At 55.0% G+C, this 24686-nt stretch overlaps 1 protein-coding gene across 1 annotated transcript; it reads right to left on the minus strand.

The window, feature by feature from the left end:
• Positions 1 to 285: 285 nt before the first annotated feature.
• Positions 286 to 22627, minus strand: PDIA4 (protein disulfide isomerase family A member 4). Its single transcript, XM_047695073.1, has 10 exons — positions 22286 to 22627; positions 15947 to 16127; positions 14624 to 14829; positions 11909 to 12047; positions 9335 to 9540; positions 9056 to 9214; positions 6721 to 6872; positions 3048 to 3204; positions 2099 to 2332; positions 286 to 1568 (listed from the first exon to the last, which is right to left on the minus strand). Exons 1-10 carry the CDS (start codon positions 22371 to 22373, stop codon positions 1153 to 1155), a joined length of 1938 nt encoding a protein of 645 aa, XP_047551029.1. The 5' UTR covers positions 22374 to 22627; the 3' UTR covers positions 286 to 1152.
• Between the last annotated feature and the right edge of the window lie 2059 nt (positions 22628 to 24686).

The raw sequence follows: 24686 nt of genomic DNA on the forward strand, positions 1-24686 counted from the left end.
GCCCTGCCCTGCCCCCCACCCACCCAAAAGTGTTCGGAGCAGTCTCCGCAGCCTCGGTCCCTGTCACATCCCACCGGAACACGCCACCACTCACCCATGCACGCCAGGAACGGAGACCCCTGATGCCCTCCACCCTGGTCAGGAAGACACCCCAAAGCCTGGATGGTTAGGTGTCGGAGGCAACGTGCACCCGCAGGACGGCCAGCCCTCCCCAAAAAGCCCAGGTCCTCAACTCAGCCAAGGCTCCAGGATGGAGATGTTCTGTAACATAGTTACGAAGCTCAATTTTCAGTAATTGTTTTATTCCATCACAAGAGCCTACCCTCTCTCTTCCATCACCCTAACATACCACCTGTGCCCTAGGTCACCTCTCCTCAGGCTGTACTGATTCCAAAGAGGTGGGGCTGCCTATCCCAGGTTGGGGGTCTTCTCACCCCAAGGCTGAGCCTTGGAATCAGGCTCCCGGGGCCTGGGGGACCTGGGAACCCCTCCTCGTCCCGTGGTCGTTGGCTTGAAAGCAGAAGGCACGGCCACGCCCCATCCTGCACAGAGGTGCCACTCTCTCAGGACCGGGTGGCGGCCCAGAGGTCGGGCTGGAATGTCATCCTTGGCAGAGTGCTTGGTGACAGTTCCTTGTGCCGTACAGTAAGAAATGAAAACTAAAGCACACGGACAGTCAAATCTTCTCCAGCGGGTAATTCCTCAGATAACAGTAAAATAAAACGCAAAAAAAAAAAAAAAAAAAAAAAAAATCAATGTGATTTGGCAAATGTTTTCTTAAATTTTAAATTAAAAAAAAAAAAAAACCATTCACACAGAAGAGATTCAACTTATCTGCTTTTAAGAAATATATTAAAGAAAACGGAAGGTTAAAAAAAGCAATCACACCCCAAATAATGGTAAAAATAGATGTATCCTCTGTAAAAATCTGGGCTAATCTATGGAGTCATTCTTACCTATTCAGTATTCAGAGCATGAGGTGAAACCCCAGAGTATTAAAAAAAAAAAAAAAAAAAAAAAAATTAAAAACCAAAGAGATCCTGCCCTTGTGTTAAGCCACCAGCTGCATGGCCCGCTGAGGGCTCTGGCCACCGGCTGCTGGGGGCTCCAGTGTCTGGTCCCTCCCGCCCACCAGACCTCAACTCAAGGCCTTCAAAGGTCTTCCCTGGTCCTGCTCAGTTTTGTGGCATGTTCTTCTACAAACTTGCTCAAATGTTCCAGATCTCTGTTTCTGTCCTCGAATTTAATTGGGTTCTTTTTGTCCCCACTGGGGGCAAAGTAGATGGTAGGGAACCCCTCAACTTTGTAGCGGTCGTTGGTGATGTCGTTGGCAGTGGCGTCCATCTTGGCGATGACCAGGTTCTTGTGGTTCTTGTACTTCTTGCCGAGGGCGGTGTACTCGGGCTCCAGCTGCTTGCAGTGCCCGCACCAGGGCGCGTAGAATTCAATGAGGACGTCCTTCTTGGGGTCCATCACAATGGAGTCGAAGGTCTTCCCCACCACGACTTTGACAGGCCCCTTGTTGTTCTTGGGCACCGGCTGGGATTTGACAACTGGCTTCAGTTTTCCTGCCGAGGAAAGCAAGCAGGGGAACGGTGAGTGCCGAGAAGGCCCTAGGCTTGGCAGCTCAGACAGGACCAGGCAACGAGGCCAGGCCTGACATGCAGGGGGACAGCGCCAGGTAGAGCCTTGCCACCTTACACTGACCCCCTGATTTCTCTAGTCTCTTCACTCCTTCTACCTTCCCAGTCCCTGCGGAGGCCAGAGGGGATGCTGATGGTCCCACCCACGCCTGATGGGCCACCAGGTCCTGTCCAGTGAGGCTGTCCCAGGAGAGGTGCCACCCGGCACAAAGGGGCTGCCAGGAGAGCTGGCGGCCAGGGCTGGGAAGCCTCTGTGGGCAGAAGCACAGAGAACATGGCAGATGGTAGGACAAGGTCTACCCATGACTCGGCCCACGCCAGGAAACTGGGCCATTGGGCTCAACCGGATCGATAAAGATATTCTAATGCCTCAAAACAAGTATTCCATGTATGTAAAACTCATTTCTAGGTCCAAAGACTGTTTTGCTTTAAATATTTTTTAAAATAAGGCTCACCTTTTTTGAAAGCTCTGACAAACTCCCGGAGGGTGTCAGAGTCAAAGTCGTCAGGCTCCATGGCGAACTTCCGCCCGCCCTCGTCCAGGATGGCGGCGTTGACGTCCTCCCCGCTCTCACTGAGCCCCAGGTCCTTCACCTCCGTGGCAAAGTCGTCCTCATCAGCCACGGCAAAGGTGTACTCGGGGAAGTCCTTGGCCACCTCCAGGACTTTGTTCCGCCAAAACTGGGTGGCTAAAATGGGAGCAAGCACTGTGAGCTGAGTGACAGAGATTAAGGTGAAGAGTCTGTGGTTCAGGGGCACCTGGGTTAAGACAGGGTTAAGTCTCTGTCTTCAGCTCAGGTCATGGTCTCAGGGTCCTGGGATTGAGCCCCGCATCGGGCTTTCTGCTCAGTGGGGAGCCTGCTTCCCCTGCTCTCTCTGCCTGCCTCTCTGCCTACTTATGATCTCTGTCAAATAAATACATAAAATCTTAAAAAAAAAAAAAAAAAAAGAGCCTGGGGTTCAGACTCTCTGACCAGGCTTGCACCTAACTTGGAGGGAGAAGCATTTCTGAAAAGCCCCCTTTGTAAGCAGGTGGACCCACGTCAAAAGCCCAATGACATAAGCCCCTGCCTGAGGGTTAGTGACTGGCCTAGTCCCATCTGTGCAGTCTCTGAAAGCCTCCGGCTTTGGTGGCCTCCTCTCTGAGAGGGTTCTGGACTCCGCACCACGTTCCCCACAGGCTAGAAAAGGGCTACATGGCACCATGGAAATAAAACTACCTTGAAGCCATCAATTAAAACTCCACCCTAGCCACCAACCTGCAAGGGCCTGGGGGCAGGATTCCTAAATGTGAGGGCCCCGCAGGCAGGATGGGCCGGGCCAGGGGCGGGAGGGAGTGTGCGTGGGGAGAGTGTGGCGGAGGGGGGGGCGGGGGGGAAGACGACGAAGACGACGACCGCTCACCAGCTCTGTAATCGAAGCTGAAGTCCACGCTGTAGTAGACGACCACCAGGGGGCGCCGCGTGTACCGCTTGGCGTCGTTGGAGGTCTTGCGGTGCCCCACCAGCGGCAAGGTGTGCTTCAGCACGTGGTCCTTGATGGCCGACCCCTCCGTGGAGCTCTGCAAAAAAGTGGGGAAGGTGAGGAGCAGAAGCGGCGTTCCTGCCACCCCGCCTTCTGCTGCCACCGCTGAGCAGGAGGCCGTCTGCTCTCAAGGACGGGGGTAGGGAAGGAGCTGTCCGAAGGTCCCTTGGGGCCCCTTTCCTCCGGTGACCCCTAAGTGAGCTTCTCCGGCCACTGCGGACACCAAGTGCCCTTCCCCCTGGGTCTGGGCTCACTGTGGGTGTGGGAAACCGCTGGGGGAAGGCAGGCTTCCCGAGGGCAGCAGTTCCCGCGGGTGAGCTGAGCAGAAGGATCCATCTCCCCAGATCCGATCCTCCCAGCAGCCCCCGGGGCCCATTTCCCAGACGAGGCCAGCACAGCACCTGCGGTAAAGGGAGGGAGGCCAGGTGCACCCAGCTGGAGGGCAGCCATGCTGGGTTCATGGTTCTGCCTTGGAGGCCACACCACGACCACCCCCTATACAGCCCAGCTGGGTGTTGGGTAAGAACGGGGAGCCAGACAGGGCTGCGGAGCCTGGAGGCTGCTCCACCGGCAGCCCTGCTGGCAGGAGGCCGGGTGGCACGGCCTGCAGGGCTCAGCGGTCTAGCACCAGGCAACCGTCCTTGGCTCTTAAGCTTGGCTCCTAAGACTCTCCAGGTATTTTCCAGAGACGAACCCGACAAGGACATGTATGCGGCACCTGTGACCAGGTGGGCACAGTGGCCTGGGGACACAGAGCTGGTGACTGCCCCCAAGGCCGTGCAGGGCCCTCAGCTCATGCTGAGGCAGATACTAAGCCAGATCCTCCAGTCCCCAGCCTCAAAGTGCCCAAGGGTGGGTACTACCATCTCATGTTACACAGGAAGAAACTGAGGCACGGCCAGGAGGAGCAGCAGATCTCAAAACGGCTGGTGAACACGCACTCTCCACCCGGGGCACGAGGCCCCCCAGGATGGGACAGGTCTGCACAACTTGCCAGGTGGGAGGGGGAAGGTGCCTCAGGGGAGGAAACAGCAGGAACCACGCAGGGAACAAAGCACAGAGGATGTGGACCAGAGTATGAGGAGGGTGGAGGGAAAGTGCTGGAAAAGCAGGCGAAGAAGACGGCAGGGCTGTGGGGTATCTTTAGTCAGGCCGGCCCCCAGAATGAGTGCCCCTTTGAAGGTGAAGTCAAGAGTAAAGCAGAGTGAGCCCAGAGCAAACCCGCTCTGCCGCTGAGCATTCACCAGCCACAGGCCAGACCCTGAACTCAGGCAGAGCCAGCCTCACAGCCTGTAAAGACCTGCTTCTCACCGCAGTGCTTCCCGACTTCCTCCTACCTGCCCTGCCTCTGTCTTCTCTCTGTTCTGAATTCCAAATCCACTTTTTCTTTTTTTAATAGTTTATTTTTAAGTAATCTCTAAGCCCAGTATAGGGCTTGAATTCAGGACCCCGAGATCAAGAGTCGCACACGCCTCCAACTGAGCCAACCAGGCACCCCTCCATGTCCACTCTTTAAAAAAAACTGCAGTTTACTCTGTGGTATAATGTTGACAAAGCAGCATTAAATAAATTTTGCAAGAAGAGTGGTACGTAAGTAATACCAATCCATTTAAAGTAAAGAGTAAAAAGGCAGTGATATGTACAACAGACTAGGCCGAGCGGTCCTTAACCCTTCTGGGGTCAATGACCTCTTCAAGAACCTACTGAAAGCCACAGACCCCTTTCCTGGGAACACGCACACTACCCAGAATGGTGCTGACCGCTGGGGTCTGGGGCGCCCATCTCTGCACCCGGCTCAGCACCCATAGATGAAAGGAGAGGAGCTGGACAGGACAGGAGACAGGGCAGCCACCAGACATCCAAGGTAGAGGGGCGCCGAGCCTGAGCGGCGGCAGACGACCAGACGGGCATGAAACTCTGAGAAGGGGCAACGGGGCTGCGGACCCACCAGAGTCAGAAAGATCCAGGGCAGCCTCTCCAACGCCCCGAGGGTTCCAGTTCACAAAAATGGATCAGGGGACGCCTGGGTGGCTCAGTTGGTTAAGTAGCTGCCTTCGGCTCAGGTCATGATCCCAGCGTCCTGGGATCGAGTCCCACATCGGGCTCCTTGTTTGGCGGGGAGCCTGCTTCTCCCTCTGCCTGCCATTCTGTCTGCCTGTGCTCGCTCGCTCTCCTCTCTCTCTGACAAATAAATAAAATCTTTAAAAAAAAAAAAATAGTCAAAATCTGTTAAAAAAAAAAAAAAAAAAAAAAAAAAAAAAAAAAAAATGGATCAGAAGGGGTGGTGGCTCCCTGTGGCGCATGCAGGGCTCACCCCACCTTCCCGCCACCTCCTCTAGGTCCCATGAGAGCCCTCTGCCCAAATGGCAGGGGGGAGTGAGGGGGGGTCACAGCCCAGCCCCTCCCCTCCACTGCTCTTGACTGGCTGTGGGAGCCAGGGAGACGGCTCACGGCTCTGCACCCCAGGCTCTCTATCAAAGGAAAGCTCTGGCCTTGAGAGCCTCGGTTTCCTCCAAATCTGAAGATCTGCTCACGGCAGCGCAGGGCCCCCGTGCAGCACTGAGGACGCGGAGCTGCACTGAGGCACCGCCTGGGCCAAAAACTCCCTCCGCCCATCTCAAAGTGAGTCCGTCCCTCGGAAGATAGAGGCTGGACAGGCCTGGGGGAGAAAAAAGGAGGCCGAACCCATGCACCACTCTCCACATCCCGGGAAGAGAGGCCTGCCCTCACTCTGTAGCTCAGCACCTGCGCTGCCTGGCTAAGGAGCCCCAGCTCAGACCCAGGAGCACGTCCCTGGCAGGACGACGGCAGACACGCGGGCCAGAGCCACAGTGGCTGGGCCACAGGGGAGGCTGGCTGGTGCTGGCCCTCAGCGGGGCAGGGGAGAGAGGAGGGAGCCGCTCTGGCCTCCCAGTATGTCACTGACCAGCCTGCTGGCGGCTCCAGCTCGGAGCCTCCAGGAAAAGCACCCTGACCGCACCGCAAGGGCCCAGGGGGCCGGGAAAGGCACTCCAGACTCTACTTGTGTGAAGCAAAGAGCAAATTCTCCGGGCTTCAGATCCCCAGATCCCCGGGCCACGGCTCAACCAGCAGCCTCACGCCCAGCAGAAGCCTGAACCCTGGGGCACCTGGGTGGCTCAGTGGGTTAAAGCCTCTGCCTTCAGCTCAGGTCACAATCTCAGGGTCCTCGAATCAAGCCCCGCATCTCCAGCTCTCTGCTCAGCAGGGAGCCTGCTTCCCCCCACACCCGCCTCTCTGCCTGCCTCTCTGCCTACTTGTGATCTCTCTCTCTCTCTCTCTCTCTCAAATAAATAAATAAATAAAATCTGTAAAATTAAAAAAAAAAAAAAAAAAGCAGCAGCCTGAACCCACCTGAATCAGTGGGAACTGATACTACGCTATGTGTTAACTGACTGCAATTTAAAAACAAACAAACAAACAAAGCAGCCTGGGGCTGCTGTGTCCCAGAGCACACCCTCCCCCCCACCCCCCCCCCACCCCCCCCCACCCCCCCCCACCCCCCCCCCCCCCCACCCCCCCCCGCACCGCTCACCAGGATGTCCATCACGTGGCTCCGGGGCTCGTACTTGGACTGGAATTTCTCAGGCTGCATTACGACCAACTTCCCTGAGGAGACTTTCAGGAACTTTGCTATTTCAGTGCTGAAAGTGTGGTGGAATTTGTAATCTTCTCGCAGGTTGTTCGCTGAGAAATTAACAGAACGATAAATACAGTTTATTAAGCTGCATCACCGACCTAGACTAAACTCACAGCTGACGCGCTACAAAGACCGGAATTAGCCCCGTGAATCCCTCGTGGACGACACCCAGAGCTGGGGTAGGTGTAACACCTTAGAGCCTCTATCTTACACATTGTGTTTTTAAAAAAACAAAATAATAAGCAAACCAAATGTTCACGGAACAACTCAGAACTAATCTGTCAGGACCACTGTCTCCAGTGCTAAGAAGCACATGAAAGCCACAGACAGCCCGTGACAACAGGTGGGCACCACGCTCCCCTGGAGCCACACGGTGGGTGTTCCCGCCCAGCCTCTCCTCCTCGGACTGGTGGCCGGCCTACTCGTGGGCTGCAGTTCTTTTGCTAAATACACTTGAATTTAAATCCTGCAAAATTCTCAAGATAAAAGCCTACTCTCCGAGGACACTTGAGAACGGGGTTGGCAAACTTTCCGGAAAGGCCAGACAAGATCTCCGGCTCTGCAGGCCACAGCATCCCCACCACTCAGCTTCACACTGGGGGGTAAAAGCAGCCGGACAGCATGTGACCCAGTGCTCAAGCCCCGTTCCTGTCAGCCTACCAGACCCCGGCCGGCCACCCACCCCTGCCCGACATCCCCGGGCTCGCCCCGCGGTCTCCGCTCTGCCAGAGCAGAGTCTGTGATCCAAACACCGGGGAAGGTGTCAGAGGTGTCCCCTGCGCTGAAGGGCAGGCCTCCCGACTGGGTTACAGAAAACTCCACATGTTCCGGGGGAGGTGGGAGGCGGCTGTCAAAAGCAGCCAGACATAGACTCCAGTCACAACTCTAGACCTGCTCGTGACAGGACTGCAGGCCCGTGAGGATTCCCCTCCCCAAGCCGCATTCCCCACTCTGCAGAAACACGGGGTCCCCCTCACAGCCCCGGGGGGAGGCTGGGGTCTCCTGCAGCAAGATTCTTTCAGGCCACTTCCAAGGAGATGACAAGGCCACCGCATCCATAAAGACGGATGAGGCACCTCCGCTCTGGCACCAGACGCGGAAATGGAAATCCCTCGACTGCTGTCTTACCGCGTGAACCTGCACTTGACCCGCGCACAGTGGTTACCGCAAGGCACTGAAACAAGCACTAGGTGGCCATCAGGTCAGTTACAAGACTGCTCTAAAGCAGCAAACGGGGCTGTCTGTGATATGCAGGGGGGCGGAGGTGGAGGGCACTCAGGAGGAACTTGACAAGGACAGAGAGGATCCTCAGCGTTCCCGAAAAAAAAACCTCTTTCCCAAGGCCACCCGGGACAGCAGGGACACCTGCTAATAGGCAGAAGCAGATTACAGATTTCGGGATGGGCAAGTGCCACCTACCCCTACAGGACATGCCTGTGACAGCTATCCACCATACCGCCACCTCTCAGGACCAGCACTCCCTGGACGCTAGCCCTACGAGGCACTTCACCTGCACGATCTCAACCTCTTGAAGTAGATGAGATTGCTGAAGTAGATAAAAGATCAAGTCCCCACGTGCGCTCGCAGGTTAGTAACTGGCAGAGGCAAGACTTGAACCCAAGCCTGATTCAGAAACCCGTGCTTTGGGGCGCCTGGGTGGCTCAGTCGTTAGGCATCTAACCTTCAGCTCAGGTCAAGATCCCAGGGTCCTGGGATCAAGCCCCACATCGGGCTCCCTGTTGAGTGGGAAGCCTGCTTCTCCCTCTCCCACTCCCCCTGCTTGTGTTCCCTCTCTCGCGGTCTCTCTTGTTGAAAAATAAAATCTTAAAACAACAACAACTACAAAAAAAAAAACCTTGTTTTCTGGTCGAGACCCTACCCCTTGCAGAAGGGCTGGGAAGGGGCTCCTGGAAAGACAAGGAGGGAGATGAACTCGGATGACACTGACACACCCCACCCTCCCCTCAGAGGTCAGGAGGAAGCCCGCACAGCCGTGTGCTCAGGACGAGATCCTATCCCCCACGTGTAATCAAGGCAACGGGGAACTAACCTCCACTCTAACCCCAATCCCAGAAAGGAAAGCCTGTTCCCACAGATGCTACTCCATTCTTCCCCAGGCTGTCCTCTAAGCTGATGCCCCAGGAGTCTTCCACAGACTCGGCAGGCTCCCCAGCAACCGGCCACAGCCTGGGTACGTCCGTTTTGTCCAGCCCCCAGGGCCACTCCTCACCAGCATCCTGGTACTGCTGGTAGGCTGGGTCACTCTCTGCTTTAAAGACCCCAATGATGATGACGTCATCCCCATCCTTCAGGAACTCCTGGACCTGCTTCAGGGACATGATCTCCTTGGAGGGTGGCCCGGACTGCTCGATCATGTAGTCGACGATACCTGGGGGCAAAGCACTTGCCTGAGGAGGGGCTCGGGGCTCCACGGCTCTCCCTGCCCCCCACCTCCCTAGGGGAGCCCCCCCGCCCCGCCCCACCGAGGCAGGACTAGGAGGCAGCCTACCGTATTTTTCCCGTGGGCCGTTGTAATCAAAAGGCTTTCCCTTGCGGAAGATTTTCAGGGTGGGGTAGCCAGAGACATCGAACCTCTTGGCCAGGTCTGTCTCCGCAGTGGCATCGACCTTGGCCAGCGGGATCGGGGGGGCGCGCTTGCTCAGCTCCCGGGCGGCCTTCTCGTACTCGGGGGCCAGCTCCTTGCAGTGCCCGCACCTACGAGAAGCAGCGGGTCCGCGAGCAAACGGTTCCAGCGCGGACACAGCCTCTCTTCCGAGGGAGGCACCAAAACCCGGCCCGTGTTCCCGAGCAACTCGGGTCGGCGCAGCAGCCTCCAAAGATCTCCCAGGTAGGGGCGGGGAGCCAGGCCCCTCTGGAGGCCGGCGTGACATCACCGGCACTGGTGCTCACACGGCGAGAGGATGCACACCAGACACACACACGCATGACACACACGTGTGACACAGGCACGAGTGGGACTGGGGCACGGGGGTAACCTATGGAAAAGGCTACGAGAGACAAGGGCCCAAGAAGGGAGATTCCCTCAGTTGGAGAGTTGGGACAGATGAGGACACTGAGTCAGGGGTGGCTTTGTACAGGATGTGACAGATGATCTGGGACAGGAAAGACCAGGAGGAGATGGACCTGAGCCCGCCAAGGGTGGGTGAGAAGAGGGTAACGAAAGCACGTGGCCAGGATCGGAGAACACCCACCGACCAGGGCAGGCGAAGGTGGGCCTGAGCCATGGGAACTGGGAACGGAGACAACTTAACATAGCCCGTGTGCCTGGCACGATCAGGCAGCTCCTACGCGGGTGAGGGCCTGGCGAATTCCAGGCCCTGCGGACCATGCTGAAGGTCCTCAGGGCACCTCGCGGCTGCGCCCTGCGGTATGTAAACCGTCTGCAGGGAGAGGGTAACTGTTTTCTGTAGCGGCAGCAACACGGTGCCTTTGCTGTCTAAGCACATCCTGAGCGTGCGACGCGAACTAGTACTCACTGACCCCGGCCCCAGGCAACTTCAATTTAGGATCCGTCACGGGTCGTGAGACATCCTTCAACACCTTCACCACCTCCCGGCCCCCCTGCTCCTCCCGCAGCAGGCGCTCCTCCCGCCCCCGCCCACCTGTCCCCTCCATGCACGCATGTCCTACAGTGACCAAGGACAGTGACTTGTGCTGGGGAGGCCCCGAGCCTTGGGTCACTGTCGCTCAAGCCCTGGTCACATTCCTGACTCTGGTCTACATCGCATACCCTGACAAGCGGGAAGCCTGCACAAGAATCAGAAGCACTGGCTGACCTGGGCAGAAGTCCCCAAGGGAGGCTGACAGCCGTCCCAGAGCACTGGCCGCTACACTCCCATCGCCATGGAGGGCGGCCTGCCTTGCTGTCTCCTCCAGCGGCCCACACCTCCCTCTTCTTCTCACGAAGCACGGGAGCCGCAGCGCCTCGGCTCCCCAAGCTGCCACCTCAACCAGCCGCTCTCCCCAACTCCCCAGCTGCCTTTCTTTCTGGCATCTTCTCTCCCACATCCAGGTCCCCCGCCCCACCCGACTCCTGCCCCTGCAAGTTTCCCGATCGTCTCTGCGCTCCTCCCGCGGATCAGCTGTCATCACCTGCCGTCTGGGGCCAGAACTGGCTGTCTCCTGCACGTGGTGGGGACACATAGGCCACGTCCCTGCTAAGCTCTAAGGGACTGGCCCGATTCCTCTGCAGAGCTGGGCCTTCCTGTTTACTGACAGGCACGTGCTTCCATCGAAACCATGTTCTAGGCCACTGCCCCCAAACAGAGCTCGTCAGGCCCCTGCAGCCCGGCTCTGCCGTTTCTCTCCAAAAGGGGCCCAGCTGTAACGGAGGATCTGGGGGCGAGAGAGGCAGAGGCCACAGGGTGAGTGGAGGTGACAGAAGGCAGGACAGCTGTGGGAACCCGGAGTCCCAAACACGAGAAGGGGACACGTCTAGAGCATGAAGCAAGGCTGAGGGTCATCTTCCAAGATTCACTCTGGAACGTCTCTGCCACAAGCGGGACAGAACCACTGTACAGACTCCTCAGGAGGCAGTGACGCCAGAGGAGGTCACCTGAGGCCACCAGTTACCACCGCCCTGCCCACTGTGGTGGCAGCTCTGCTCTGTCCTCATCACAGCTCATGAACTTCCGTGAACAGCACTTCCATTCACCCCACACACGTGTCACCTCAGGCGGCCACAGAGCCACAGCTGTCCGAGGGCTCTCATGCTTTCTCAGGGCAGGTATGTGATGACAAACATGGGTCTCAGCACACCTGGGGCAAAGCTGTGTCCTCTAGCCATGGGGAAACCCGGGCCACCTGGTGCCCCTGACGCAGGTTTCACTCTCCTCTGCGCCACAGGCCCATGTCCGCCTCGTCCCACCCCCTGGGAAAACCCCACTCGTCTCCGGAACTCTTTGCCGCCACGTCGGCCTGTGCCTGGTGGGGACTGGGCAGCCCCCGTGCTCGGCTCTGCCTCCCGCACAGGGGCCTCTGACACCCCCAGCTTGTGGCCAGGGGCATTCAGGATGCAGCACGGGGCCCCTCAATGTCCGGGCAGCACGGGGCGGAGTCTTACCATGGGGCGTAGAACTCCACCAGAATGATGTCTGCCCCGTCCACCACTTCATCGAAGTTCTCTTTGGTCAGCACCAGTGTGACTTCCGGAGGAGGCGTCCAGTTGGGCTGGGAGACCTCTTTGACCTTGGCAACAATTTCTGAAAGAAACCGAACAAGCCTGAGCCCGGACAGAGCCTCCCCACAGGAGCAGGCGGGGAGAAGCAGACGGAGAAGCGGGGGCCATGGAGAATAGGAAAAAAAGTCCGAGTCCCTGAAAGCCAGCCGCATCTCTGGCCAGTGCACTCCGCGGTCTGAGGCCACAGCTCAGGGAGTCCACTCTTCCTTGTCCTTCAGCTGCCTGGGAACTTCTCTGACAGCCCAAGACCCGGGTGACAAGAGGGACCCTGCTCCTGCCAGACTGTGGGGCAAACCACGGGCTCCTCCCCTGCATCAGACCATGCGTACCCGAGGTCTCGAGGACATCCCCTCCTCGGGTACAAAGACCTGTGCGTTTAGTCACGCGGTGTAGCACCAGCACGTCACATGTCACGACAGGTGCACAAGAATCGAGAATGAAGGGGGACAGCACCTCCCCTGCTGCTCAGGCTGCATCAGCACCACGGGAAAGGTGGTGGCCTCATCCTGGAGACAGACCCACTGACAGGAGTGGGACACAGAACACACACTCAGAAGGCACCTGCCGAGTAGTTCTTTGGAACAGCGATGGCAAACTTTACACTTTTCTTTTTTCTTCTTTTCTGTTCTGCGCAGTCACCAAGAAGCTAGATCTGAGATCCAGACGGACGTGTGCAGAGCAGCAACCCCACGGCGTGACCCCCTTGCCCCTCTGGCCCACAGCCCCAAGCCCATCTCCGTCAGGGAGACCCATTTACTACAACACACTTGGAACCCAGCGGCCCAAGGAGCCCCCTTGGGCAAACACCGCTCTTGAGATTCCAAGCCACTGTGCCTCTGGCGGTCCAACACTGGGCACGGACCTCCAAACGCTCACACCTGTCCACTTTCAAACAGTAAGGACATGGCTTTCAACCTGCTCTTAGATTACGTTCCTTTACATGCTGATACGGCAAAGACATTATTCATTAAGTAAAACACGAAAGTAAAACACAAGTAAAAAACTGGCAAATGGCGATTAAGATATGCTAACAACTGGGGCACCTGGGTGGCTCAGTCGTGAAGCTTTGGGCCTTCGGCTCAGGTCATGATGCCAGGGTCCTGGAATCGAGCCCCGCATCAGGCACTTTGGTCGGCAGCAAGCCTGCTTCTCCCTCTCCCACTCCCCCTGCTTGTGTTCCCTCTCCTGCTATCTCTGTCAAATAAATAAATAAAATCTTTGGGGGAAAAAAAAAAGATGCTAACAATTGTAAGAAATGATATACATACACATACATTTGTTCTCATGTGTCCACAGTATCTCTGAAGGACATAGGAGACACCTAGTACATGAACTGCCTTCCCAGAAGGGAGCTAGACAGCCAGGGTCAGGTTATAAAGACTCCTATCTACTTCTTTGTTGTTTTTTTTTTTTGTTTTTTTAAGATTTTATTTATTTATTTGACAAACAGAAACACAGTGAAAGAAAGAACACAAGCAGGGGGAGCGGGAGAGGGAGAAGCGGCTCACTGCCAACCAAGGTGCCAAAGGCGGGGCTTGATCCCAGGACCCTGGCATCATGACCTAAGCCAAAGGCAGACACTTAACCGGCTGAGGCACCCAGGCGCCCCTCTTATCTACCTCTTTGAACTGTGAACCCCGTAAACGTATGATCTAATCAGCAGACAGACAAACAAAGTGGAAGCATGTTAACAACTCTGACCTTTCCTTGCGCATCTACGCCGGGTCGGATCCTTAGGGGGTCACAGGAGAGGCCCTCCGCCAGCTCGAGGGGAACTCTGAGATCAGATTCAAGTGACCCCCATTCCTCAGATGAGGAACCTGAGGCTTGACAAGGGGAAGACGCATGTCTAGGACACGCTATGTCCACTATGCCACACTGGGAATGGAAACTGTAACCTGATGGGTTTTTTTTTTTTTTTTTTAATTTATTCATTTGACAGAGAGAGATCACAAGTAGGCAGAGGCAGGCAGAGAGAGAGGAAGAAGCAGGCTTCTGAGCAGAGAGCCCGATGCGGGGCTCAATCTCAGGACCCTGAGATCATGACCTGAGCCGAAGGCAGCGGCTTAACCCGCTGAGCCACCCAGGCGCCCCCTGATGGGTTTTTTTCTACTGATTAAGATACCCCACATCAGTGGTTCTCAACACGGGGCCCTAGACCCACGGCTCCAGGTAAGCTCTGGGAGGCTGTACAAAATGCAAATCATCGAGCCTGACCTGAAACTTAGGGACCTGGGATGGGGCTTAGCACCGGCTTCAGGACCCCATGAAGTGACTGTGACCAAGGTCAACACAGAGCAGCACTGCTCTAGGGCACCGCCAAGAACCACGGCCTCGTGTGTCATGTAACACACAGGCTCCACATTTGTTTCATGGTCTGAAATGAGAAGACATCCCTCCTACCCGAAGACAACTTTATTCTGATCTCAGTTACCTGGAACATCCCGGCAGGGAGCACTCCCAGAAGCTGGTGCTCCTGGGGCCACGACCGGCCCACTCACCTTGTCCTTGTCTCTATCACCCAAACCCCCCCGCCGACCTTCCAGTGCAGGGGACAGTCCCAGCCCCACCTCCTCCAGGAGCACAGGCTCCACTCACCTTCCTGAGTCCTGGAGCCCTCGTAGTCCACAGCCTGGCCCTTCTTAAGGATCTTGATGGTGGGGTAGCCGCTCACCCCAAACCTGCCGGCCAGCGCCGACTCTGAGGTCGCATCGATCTTGGCCACAGGAATGGGAGGGTCGTTCTCCTTCAAAGCACTGGCAATTTTCTCATATTCCGGAGCAAACTGCTTGCAATGTCCACACCTGAGGAGATTTAGGGAAGAAGGTGGTTAACTGTACCCACGGAGACTTAACACGCAGCAACGTACAGAGGGACAGGGGCGCCAGGACCAGAATGACTGCAGTTAAGAGGAGCCATGCAGGTAACACAATGAGAGGGACAACGCGGCTAGAGTCGGGCAGATGGGGGCCGTTACTCCAGCTCTGGCCTGGGCTCGTGCCTCCCAACACCTCCAAACCCCCACGCTTTCGTCCATAAGCTTCTCAAAGTTTGTCCAGGGAAGCCCTCCCATGGGGTCTGTGAGGTAAAAACTCTTTACAAAAGATCTTCCTGGTCTTCTTCACTCCCCCCCTCAGAGCACAGAGTGTTTTCCAGAGGCTACCCGGCTGACCACAGGGACAGCACACTGATGTTAACATGGAAGGGGTTAAAAATGGATTAATATGGAAATTTCTGTTTCAATGTCTACTGTGGTGACGAGTGACAGCCATGACCCACATAAACTGTTTGGACTCACAAGACCAAAGAGTTTGAGAAGTACTGATCTACGAAACACTGTAACCTCATGGAGCTGCTTGAGGACTATTTATGTATTTTACACAAAACGCCTCACGCCTGAGCATCAGGCACTGGACCAAAAACTAAGAGTATCTTAACTATTCCATCTCAAAAGTGAACCAAGGACGGCAGGGTAAAGAGGACAGACAAGAAGGGATTCTGAGATCAAGAGCGGCAGCGGAGGGGACAAGGAAGGGCACACAGGGTGAAGGACAGCACGAGCGGGGTGGCCGCTGCCCGCCGGGGACGGTGTGCCTTCCCACACTGGAAACAGCCCGCAGGCCCCGCCTGGCAGGAGAGGGCGGCGGGGTGACCGGGAGACGGGTCAGGGCAGAACCTGCAGGTAAGAACGGGTCTGTCACCAACACCGGCCTCCATGCCATCACAGGCCCACGCCCCCGCCGTAACCACCAGAGGACACATTCCTGCTTCACACTGCGGGCTCACCAGAGGCTGAGCTCCTGGCGTTCCTACTCCCACACCCGCCCCCCCAACAGGGTCTGGAGGACTGTGAGGCGAACGCATGGGAGCACAGAGGGACCCCCTCGTCCAGGCTGGTGGGATGAGGACGAGGGTCCTTACCACGGAGCGTAGAACTCCAGCAGCACCGTGTCTTTGTCAGCCACAAAGTTATCGAAGTTCACGTCATTCAGGACCAGGACCCCATTTTCTTCCTTGACTTCCAAGTCATCGTCCTCTTCTTCCTCTTCCTCCTCCTCCTCCTCCTCTTCGTCCTCAATGGCATCCTCCTTATTAGAAGAATCTGAGCAGAAAATATCCAGACTCGTTAGTAAATTGAGGACTCTCCTCCTTAAAAACTTTCCTAGAACCCCAAACCCTCCAAATGTGTTGTGAGTCCCGAGTGGCCCCTGAGGGCCACCACGAGCCGGGGTCGGGACGTCAGGCCTCCCCCACCCCAGAAATTCCGCTCTGAAGTTTGCATACTGGGTAGCCACTTAGGAGCTCACTTAAAGAGAGGTCCTGGTTACAAAGACGTTTGCAAAGCACCGGTCTAGAAGTGAGTCTGAATGCCCCAGCGGGACTTGAGGGCCGGCGAGGCGCCTCTGTGCACGTGGCTCCGCAGCCTGGCCCCGCGGGCCTCCTGCCCAGGCTGGGAGAATCTAACTGTCCACCCCTCGTGCCGCACTGGGGTCTGATCCGTTCCCCAGCACCACCCCGCTGCCGCACCCTTAAAGCAAGGCTCCTTTATCCACATCCCGGGCTCTATGTTCTAGGGCACGTCAGGGGGAGGCTGACCTTCCCCGACACCCTCGTCTTGCTCACACACCACGCTTTCCACAGGCCGGGCCGCATTCAGCCCGCCATGAGCAAATGGCTGCCCGGCCCCCAAAACAACACCCGCAGGAAACGGGGACTCGCCTCGACTTTTCCTTCTGGAGGACGGACCACTACTTCCGTTTCTGAAAGGGGGTGGCATTCTACCTTATCTGGTCAAACACAGCCCGCAGGCTTCAGTCCTTCACACAGACAGGAGTGTGCAGGGAAGCCGGTAGGGAACTCTACTGACTTAGGGAGTCACCCCAGAGTAATCCCCAGGGCAGGAGTTATCCCACAAAGATTTTTTTACAGATTTACAGAGTCAACGTGTATCAAAAATACACAATAGGGGGACACCTGGGTGGCTCAGTGGTTAAAGACTCTGCCTTCGGCTCGGGTCATGATCTCAGGGTCCTGGGATCGAGCCCCACAGCGGGCTCTCTGCTCCACGGGGAGCCTGCTTCTCCCTCTCTCTCTGCCTCTCTGCCTACTTGTGATCTGTCTGTCAAATAAATAAAAATCTTAAAAAAAAAAAATACACAATAGGGGCACCTGGGTGGCTCAGTCGTGAAGTATCCGCCTTTGGCTCAGGTCATGATCCCAGGGTCATGGGACAGAGCCCTCCATTCGGCTCCCTGCTTCTCTGTCTGCCTCTCCCCTGCTTGTCTTTCCTCTATCACTGTAACTGTCAAATAAGTAAATAAAATCCTTAAAAACAAAAAACAACAACAAAAAAACAGCCACACAACAAATCACACCTCGGCAGGATGCCTTGCCTGGAAACAAAGCTCTCTTCCCCAAGCACCAGAATCTGAGCTCATCTTACTACTGGCTCTCAGGGAATCTTTCGCCCAACTTCGGACACAAGGAACCGTGGGGCGGCGGTTCCCGCCTCCCAGCTTCTCCCGCTGTGGCCTCAGCAGCCAAGTGCAGCCGTAGCCGGACAGTGTCAAGGGGCCAGTTACTCTTTCCGAGAAGCTTCCCGGGAGATAAAGTGAGTCTGCTGGTTCTGTGCTGGGAGCAGAGGATGAAGTCAGCCTCAGGATCCGGGAGCCTCCGGGACCCACCCCACCTTAGCCCTGCCCCAACCAACCCACGGCTGGCTCCACAGCTATTGGGACAAGCCAGGGAACTGGTCTGGGTGGCGTGGCAGCTTTGTCCCTTTTCGTGAAAATCTACCAAGCTGCAAACTAATTACAAAAAACAAACCAAAAACCCACCAGGGGCCACACTTCGCTCAACCACACTCCTTAACACTCCCCGCTGTCTCTCCCTAACTTCCACGTTTCTCTCTCCAGCTTAAGGTAAAGTTCTCCTCCTTTGTGGGGGGAGGAAGAAAGGCCTCTAATATCCTAAAAGAGGGGCGCCTGGGTGGCTCAGTGGGTTAAAGCCTCTGCTTTCGGCTCAGGTCGTGATCCCAGGGTCCTGGGATCAAGCCCCGCATCGGGCTCTCTGCTTGACAGGGAGCCTGCTTCCTCCTCTCTCTCTGCCTGCCTCTCTGCCTACTTGTGATCTCTGTCAAATGAAATGAATAAAAATCTTTAAAAAAGAAATAAATAAATAAATAAATAAAATCCCAAAAGAAAAGCCACCAGTTTGAGAAGTACAAACCAAGCAGACTCCCTGCTTCCCAGGGCCATGGCTCTCCAACACCCGCTCACCCCTGTCCTCCCTCCTCCACAGCAGAACTGTAGAAAGGAGAGGCCTGCAGAGGCCCCGGCCCACAGCACTGTCATCGGGCCTCCTGGAAAAGCAGGAGGGCGGGACCTGGGGGAAGACGATGGGGGCTCGAGCCCCATCTGCACCTCTGAGGCTGAGGGCATAAACCAAGTCCTCTTCCCCTGGTGACGGGCAGCCAACACTCCACACCCGGGTCTTGGAGAATTTGAGCACACAGACAGGGCTCTTGGGAACCTGAGTTTAACACTGGCTGGCTAGGGTTTCCAGGTGCTTCTGGAAATACTGCCTACAGCCGCCCCGCAAGGCAAGAGCTGAGTACTGAGCTTTCCTGTGGTGGCCTGTGCGACAGCAGCCACACTGGCTTTCCAAGAGGCCATTCTGACCACCCATCACTTGGAAGGCCTACCCAGAATGACCTTGGGACAGCTGCAAATCCGAGGACTTGATGCAGGGACACTGTGCAGGTCAGGGGCCTAGAGGGCACCGCACACATGGCCTCCAATCTGGAGGCTTCCCTCAGACTGGACGGCCTGCTGAGGGCAGCTGGCCAGGGCTCAAGGGCCACACAGATCCACGCTCACTGCCTGACTGCTCTGGCCAATGCGGGAGCCAGATGAACTTGCAGGCGCATAGAAAGACTGCAGCACGGAAGGAAGGAACGATCCCGGGAACTTAATCCACACTTCAAGCAGAGGACCTGACAATCTGCTCAAAGCATAGGGACAGGTGAATTTTACAAAAAAAAGGACAAGCAAAGATGCCTTCTTTCCTACACTCAGCCTGCCGTGGTCTGTGAGCACCACTAGTGACAGAGCTCTCGCGATACACTGGGTGTCCCTGAGCTACCAGGGGACAGAACTCCTAAGAGTGAACTCATTTCTTGATCCTTGGGGGGAAAAAAAAAACCAGGGAACTTTTTCTTTTTTAAAGGATAATACACAAAACGAAAGAACCTTGCCCACCTAATTAAAGGCTCTCAAACGCATCAGGGCATGCCGCTACCTTCCCAGTCCTTCCCAGCCTGCACGTAACCCCAGGACTGGACCCTCCGCCATCTGAGAGGGCGCTGGCTCTCTATTCCTACCTCCTAGAAACCCCCACATCCCCACAAGGAAAACATCCCACATCCTAACAGGAAACCATTTTTTCAGTGGGCTTTACTTTTAGGGCTGGACATTCTAGGACAGAAAATATATCCACAGCCTTCTAGCATCTTCTGGGTGGGTGCCATTCTCCTCAGTATGAGGCCGAAGAAGCCTCCCACACCACCTCCACAGTGCTCAGCCCACCTGGTAAGGCCATTCCAAGTGGTGGCCCCAGACCCCTGCGATCCTGTCCACTCTCAACAGGACCCCTGATGGCAACACCGGAGCCCTGCCCAGCCTGGTCGCAGGCAGCTCCCTCCGCCATGTCCTCGCTCTACTCCCTCCGCTGCTCATTCTTCAGTCCCCACTGGCACCTCCAAGAGCTGGATAAACTCTACCATTAAGTCAACACTTTAGTTGATATTAAACATGGAGAAAGAGAAATCTGTTATCAGACGGATCACTACAGCTGGCCTGTGTTACGTGCCAGGCACCACGCTGAGCCCTCAAACACAGTCTCTCATCCCTTCAGGGAAACATGGTGTGCACTTTACAGATGAAGAAACTAAGGTACAGACAGGGTAAGTCACCTGCCCAAGGATCACCAAGCTACTTAGTGGAGGGTCCTGACCACTCAGGTGCCGTCTGTTGTCGCCTCAGACCGTTTCCTAACATGCCCAAAGCTTTAGGTGGAATCACTGGATAATTACTTCTCAGGAATGAAAAGAGGGGGGCTGAACACTTCTTCAGCACTACACACACGTGGATTCCCACTTGACTTTTAATCTAAACCAGTCCCAAATAAAAACAGCCAACAACCAGCATCAAAGTGTTTTTCATTTGCTATTTTAGCTGGAAAAATGTGAAAAGCACAGGTGATCTCTCATCTCAGACACAAAAAGACCCACAACCTCAGGCCTGCGCCACCAGAGCTCAATCTATCTAGCAAACATATTCTGGGGGCGGGGGGGTGGGGGGGAGTTGTCTTTTGTGACACCACTGTGCTGCTTGAATCTGAAACATAAGAGACACAAAACAAAAACAAAACCTAAAGACTTAGAACTTCTGCAGTGGGAGAGAAATGGGCCCCAAAATTAATCTTCAGGACAAGTTACTTAAGAAAGTGAAGGACCAGGGATGCCCTCAGGGATGGGAAAGGGTCCAGGTAGGGACTAGACCTCTCCACCCTATCCCCTCCAACCCCTGAGGACACTGCCCTGGAAGACCTGCCATGACCATGACAACTCCAGAGGCACCTGCTCCCCAGGGCCTTCCCAGCGTTAGCGACCTGTCTCCCAAATAATAAACCTGCTTGTCCCAATAACCCTTGACATGCACCCCAAGTTTGCCAGTCTTGGGCCTCTTAAGAAACCCCTCAGAACAGAATCATTAGATCAAAATCAAGACAAAACTATAACGCTTTTTAGCTATATTCCAAAAATGACCCTCCATCCTCACTGGTCCTCAAACTTTAAGGTGCCCCCCCAAAGTTTAACTTGCATGTGAATCAATGAATAACATGCTTAAAATGCAGATTCCAGGGCTCACCACCGCAATATGCTTTAGCATATTTTGGGACTATTTATTTATTTATTTATTTATTTTAGGGTTTTATTTGACACAAAGAGAGAGCATGCACAAGTAGGCAGAGCGGCGGCAGAGGAAGAAGGAGAAGCAGGCTCCCCTCTGAGCAGAGAGGACCCTGGGGTCATGACCTGAGCCCAAGGCAGATGAATGAACCACCCAGGTACCCCTGGGACTCTGTATTTTAAAAAAGCATCAGGTGATTTGGATAAAGGTCCCAAAACTCACATGAAAGCCACGGTCTACTTCCTCTCGGCAGGTGTCTTTATCACCAAGTGCTGATTCTTACTTCCCTTTCTATTTGGGTTTAAACTTGAATCAGTGACCCACACAGAAGTTACTCAATCTGTCTGAAAGGGTATAAAGTTCACACCTCCCCTACAGACTAATATTAGAAAAGGAGGTTTATTTATATTGGCCCAAACTGACTGGGACGATCCATCATCAGGAGAAAGCCCAGAGAGGAAGAAAGTTGATGCCTGTTCTCTAGGAACAGCATTCTTTTCTTGACTGGTACGTTCTAGTTATCAAAGGTCTCTTATGCCATTTGTTTTCAGCTAGCTGGTTTCCAAGAAAAATGCGGGAACCAGGACTAGTAGCTGTCTAATGTTCCTACTAGAGCCGGAGCTTTATGGGAGGTCAGATCCCTGCTCAGTAACTGGCACGTAGTAGGTGTTGAATAAATAATCGCAGAGGGGAATGGAACCTTTGGCTTCTAAGAAATGCAAACCAAGCCGTTGTCCCTTTCTCCCTCAAACACACACCCATGAGTTATTTATTTCCAAATCTACAAACGACGTTTTTAAAAGACGCTTGATGCCCGAGGCTGCCGTGGAGAGCTCCTACCGGGCCTTCTCGCCTCTTCTCTTAAGACCTGTCTGTTTTGAAAACAGTGGCCCCCTCTTCCTGCACGCTCCCTGGGCGGGTTCGCCTGGAAATTTTAACTAGCTCCCGAGCTCCCCTGGCCAGAAGCGAGCAGTCAACCTGAACCCAAGTACAATCTCAGCGCAGTCGGGGCGAAGGAGCCAGTCGCAAAAAAGGCACTTGGCACCCTCTCCGCGTCCTAAGCCTCGGCGGCAGGGGCTTCCTAGGAGGCCTCCGCCGCCCTCCTCTTCCCGAGATCTCCTAAGCGATTCCGCTCGCCGCCACTGCCCTTAAACTCTGGCAAGTTGGCGCCAGGCGCCAGTTTCGTAAGGGCTCCGCATGAAACCCACCGGTCCTCGGTCGCAGCCACCCCGGTCCCCAGCGCGGGCCCCTGGGGCCCATGAGGCCCGGCCCGCCGCCGGCCGCTCACCTTCATCCGGCCCCCCGGCGCTCGCGGCGACCAGCAGCTGCGCCAGCGCCAGGAGCAGGACCAGCAGACACGCCTTCCGGAGCCTCATCGCGGCAGTGCGCAGCGCGGCCTCCCTGCGCCGACAGCCCCAGGGCGCTCCCGGACCTCGGGCCCTCGCCTCTGGAGCGAAACCGGAGGGAAGGCAAGAAACCCCCCAGGAAGTCCTCGCCAGCGACCGGCTGGGGGCGGGGAAGCCGCCGGCGGGCCAATCCCAGCCGCAGTGGGGGCGCGGGCCGCGTGCGCCTCGCTACGCGTCGGAGCCCGGCGGCGCCGCCCTCCGTCCCGGCCCTCCTCCCCGGCCTCCTCCGCGCGCCCCGCGGCTCGCGCGTTTAAAGCTCCGAGCCCTAACGTGAGGTGCCCCCTTCTGATTGGCTGCGCCGTGGCCACCAATCAGCGGCTGCCACTCGGTTTGCCGGGAGCGCACAGGCTGAGAGAAGGAGTGAAGGAGAACAAAGGCGGCGGGCATGGGCCGGAGGGGCGGGGCGGGGCTGCGCATTGGGGCGCGATTGGCCGGGGCGCGGGGGGGGGGGGCGGGGGCGGAACCTGGGAAGGAGGGGCGGTGTGGAGCTCCGGGTCCCGCCGCCAAGCCTGGCTGGAAGAACACGTGTCCTTACCGGAGCTGTGGGGAGAAGGATATTCTCGCTACTACCTGGGCCTGGGAAGGCTTGAGGTCGAAGCGACAGAAGGGCCTGAGCAGGTTATACTCATGGGAAAAGAGAACGTGGCCCTTGAGTCTGTTTTGCGTTCGTGGGCTTCTTAGTTTTTTTGTGTGCCTCTGAGCAAATAAAAGTTTGCATTTTTTTCCTGGGTTAAAACACCTATTGGCCTTGGGGGCGGGGATGAGTACGCGGTAAAATGAATCCAGACCGAAGAGTTCTGGAAGCTGCTCTCCATGGCTTCATCCGTGAACAGACCATCAGTTGCTTGTCTTATGTTGTTTGTTCCTCTAGTGATGTTCCCCAAAAGTGCAAGACCAGATGGTCAATCTAGTGGCCTACATATATCTAAGTACAGCCCAGCTTTTCCCTCTTGACAACGTAAAAGAAGAAAATTAGGTTAAAATGATTTTTGTATGGCAAACCTGTGGTGTGTATTAGGGTTTGAGACTTCTTCCACACGAGGGGCTCAACATGCCTGAAGAGTTGAAGAATACAATTAGGAGTTAAGATTTCTAGTCCAGGAGTATTTTTCTGTGTATACGGATTGGGCCAGGAAGGAAGAAAGCTGGTTACTCACAGGCTTCAGCATTTAGAACATTTTTAATTTAATAAATCTTTAATGAATTCCTATGAATCTGATGGTTCTCCCCTCAATTTGTAGGGCAGAAAGACATTCTGCAACTAACACCTCCAAAGTTTACACTAAGTAACTTATTTGAATGCTAGGAATGTAGAATATCAAACAGTTCAATATCATTTTATATTCATCTGTTTTTAAATTCCAGTATAGTTAACATCCAGTGTTAGTTTCAGCTGTATTTTTCAAAATGCAATAGATCCATAAGAAAAAACAATTTAAAGAAAATTTTTAAAAATCTTCCTTTTAAAGGTAAAGCTTACTCAGAGATGAGATGCATTACCTTATCCCCAGCTGACCTAACTAGTCACTAAGAGGGGGAAAAAAACCTATATGAGGATATGATAATTTTCCAGGAGGGGAAGACTTTGGGCCATTGGCAAAGCTAGAGTTGAACCATTTGAACCCCTTTCCTGGATGGGTGCAGTAAATTAGGTGACTATTTATTATAGTGTCAAGGCCACATAATTTCCTGACTTAAGAGTATGGGGAGAAGCACACTAAGACAAGGGTTTGTGGAATGCTAACTGTGGGGTAGGCATCGAGTGAGGTCCAGTGACCATAATTACTGTCACTTCCCTTATGAAATTTATAAACTTGGGAAATTAGTGATCTCTGAGCACTACCTGACAGGCATTCTGCTGAGCATTTCTGCATGCATTCCCTCCTCCCCATACCCGCCTGCCCTCCCCCCTTAAATCCTACAATAATCCTATGGCCTGAGCATTGCTTTATCCTCGTCTTACAGAGATTGAACTGAGACTTGAAGAGCCTGCTCATCTAGTCCCAGGTCGCACTGCTATTGACTGTCAGAACATATGACAAATAATGTAGGATATGAACCTTCTGACTCCAGCATTCCTGGTTTTAACTGCCCCTCTGTGATCTTTGACATTTTATTTATTCTTTTATTTATTAAAGATTCTATTTATTTATTTGTTTATTGGAGAGAGAGAGAGCATGGGCGAGGGACAGAGGGGAAGGGAGAGGAACAAGAGTCTCTGTGCTGAGCTCAGAGCCCAACACAGGGCTTGATCTCAAGACTTTGAGATCATGACCCCAGCCC

This window comes from Lutra lutra, chromosome 11, assembly GCF_902655055.1.
Source record: "Lutra lutra chromosome 11, mLutLut1.2, whole genome shotgun sequence".
NCBI classification, from domain to species: domain Eukaryota; kingdom Metazoa; phylum Chordata; class Mammalia; order Carnivora; family Mustelidae; genus Lutra; species Lutra lutra.

Bases quoted from the DNA above. Each gene is read 5' to 3' on its own strand.
- PDIA4 (XM_047695073.1), bottom strand. From the start codon at position 22,373: ATGAGGCTCCGGAAGGCGTGTCTGCTGGTCCTGCTCCTGGCGCTGGCG. The intron at 16,128-22,285 runs GTGAGCGGCCGG...TTTTCTGCTCAG, and splicing joins CGCCGGGGGGCCGGATGAAG to ATTCTTCTAATAAGGAGGAT. The intron at 1,569-2,098 runs GTGAGCCTTATT...TTTCCTCGGCAG, and splicing joins TGTCAGAGCTTTCAAAAAAG to GAAAACTGAAGCCAGTTGTC.